Below are 2500 nucleotides of genomic sequence, written 5' to 3' on the forward strand. Positions count from 1 at the left end.
CCAGTGACAAATTTAGCAACTGTGGTATTATATATGTAATGTGACTAAAGCTGTTATATATCTTTATTAGGGTCGGCCAGGAAGCCAAAATGATTCCAGACCTTATAACCAATCCCTCACCGTCAACACTCAGCAAGAGCCCGTTGCGTAAGTTTCTCTCTCTCTCTCTCTCTCTCTCTCTCTCTCTCTCTCTCTCTCTCTCTCTCTCTCTCTCTCTCTCTCTCTCTCTCTCTCTCTCTCTCTCTCTCTCTCTCTCTCTCTCTCTCACACACACACACACACACACACACACACACACACACACACACACACACACACACACACACACACACACACACACACACACACACACCTTCAACTTGTTTTATCCTTATATTTTAATTCTCTGTCTTACTGTAGTTATACCTATATTCAAGTTACTCCCAGTAGAAAAATATGTATACAAAGCAAATTCTATTTAAATCATAAGCACACCCTCTAATTCCCTTTCTGTTTCCCACCATAGATACCGAGCACTCTACAACTATAAGCCCCAGAATGATGACGAGCTCGAGCTTCTGGAAGGAGATGTGGTGCTAGTGATGGAGAAGTGCGATGACGGCTGGTTCGTAGGCACTTCCCGCAGGACTGGTCTCTTTGGCACCTTCCCCGGCAACTACGTGGAAAGGATCTAAAAGAAAAAGAAGAAGCAAGAGAATCTGAAAGCAAGGGATTTTTATGCCTGATTCATTGGTTGAATTATCGTTTTGCATTACCATTCTGTCTTGTGTGTGGGGGGCCTCTGGAATTATTCGGTATGGGAGACCTAATTTTTTTTTCTTTCTTTTTTTTAATATTTTGTAAACTCACCTTTTTAAGTGTGGAAGACCTGAGGGTAATATAGGAAAAGATCCTGGCTTATTTAGGATAGTTCAAGACCCTAGTAGATATCAGTGAAATTTTTTATTTAGACTGGAAAAAGATTCATACTTTTTGAAAGGTTTTCAGGGTAATTCTAAATATTCCAGGATCTAATGTGTGAAATAGAGGTCCTTGTTACTGAATACTGAAGGGCAGAAATTTATGACTGTTAATTATGTACAGTGAATGAGTGATTTATCCATACATTGAATTACTAGTTTATAGATATCAGTGAAAGAAAATGGCAAGTTTTGCTTACAAGATCTAATTTTGTGCCAATATATGAATGATGTTGAAAATTCTGTAACATCGCAAAAGATTATTTTTGTGACAATTATTTTCAGCTGCACAGACAATCTTATTTTGTTGTTTATAACTTTGACAGATCATGAATACCAGTGTCCCATACACTAATGTGTATAAATATTGTTGTGTGTTATGAAACCTATTTCCTTGTCCAAGAAGAAAATGGGGTAAACTACGTCCAGGTTTTGTGCATAAGGCCTGTTGGTGCTGAAATATACCATTTTAGCCTTTGCAGTTGTGTATATCAGAAATAACATATATATATGTGTCTCATTTCTTCATGTGGATACAAAAGATAGCTGTCCTTCAGTATAGAGGCTCATTCTTGTCAAAATGTTTGGTAGTGAACACAATATGAGAATCATTTCAGGTTTTTGCACGTGTCTAGTCACACCCAAAGTGAATTTATTAAAAGAAATTATGTAGATGTCTTGTTACCCTCTGCTGGTGCTTTCTTCTGATGTAATGATCTGTTATGAAATAATAAGTAGAAGTTTGTGGAGCAAAAGTGACCTGTTTAATTTATGGAGATTATTTCAGGAATAATGATTTGCTCTAGAAACTTTGCATTATATGCACGATTTCCAGATTTTTTCTTTTTTTAATCTATAATGTAATCAGTGCTTTCCTAATACTACTCCTGTCTTTATTGCCTCACTTTTCTGTTTCCTTTTTTCTTTTTACTTAATTCACCTCATTTTAGGCATGATAGATATTGGAGTGAATATGAATAATTTAAGACATAATGCCTTTCTCAAATGTTAAAAGATAATGTTAAATCTATGCCTCGTTAGTTGTAACCATTCTCCAAATTAGAGTATATGAGTAAGTATGTAAAAAAAATCATCTCTGTAAAAAGATTGGATACTGTTCTACTAGAAAGGGATGACAGAGGATTCATTTTGGTGGCAAAAGAATAGCACTTGTTTTGAACATAGGTGTGTGAATCACCAACCTTTTTTGATATTTAATGTAATTTTACATTTAAGAAAGTCATTTTTTATAATTCCCATTTTTATATTGAGAAGGTTAAACTGCAAATGGACTCTTGCCTGTGTGTTTAGATTTTTTCTGTTATGTCACTGAAATTCATCTTAACATTTCTGTTTTATGATGGGAGACAACAAGGCAGTGTGGTCAAAGAGAGTGTGGTCCTTCATATATGACGAAGCATTTAGGTTCGTACAAACTTTTATAAGCAGACATTTTCCATCCAGGTTAAAGTTAGTAAAATAGCCTTGCTTACTCAGCCTGTGCTGTGTTTAAGTAATAAGAAATCGGCCTGTGCTTCGTC

General features: G+C 35.7%; 1 protein-coding gene across 1 annotated transcript in view; it reads left to right on the top strand.

Annotated features, from left to right (window-relative positions):
- The window catches only part of LOC113803830 (uncharacterized), a gene marked incomplete in the record, with an annotated part of 518353 nt that overhangs the window by 515136 nt on the left and 717 nt on the right, over positions 1-2500 (top strand). Inside the window, 2 exon segments of the mRNA XM_070129566.1 lie at positions 71-147; positions 506-2500. The exon segment at positions 506-2500 is cut by the window's right edge and continues 717 nt beyond it. Coding sequence (XP_069985667.1) covers positions 71-147; positions 506-674 — 246 coding nt within the window.

Source organism: Penaeus vannamei, chromosome 14 (genome assembly GCF_042767895.1).
Source record: "Penaeus vannamei isolate JL-2024 chromosome 14, ASM4276789v1, whole genome shotgun sequence".
NCBI classification, from domain to species: domain Eukaryota; kingdom Metazoa; phylum Arthropoda; class Malacostraca; order Decapoda; family Penaeidae; genus Penaeus; species Penaeus vannamei.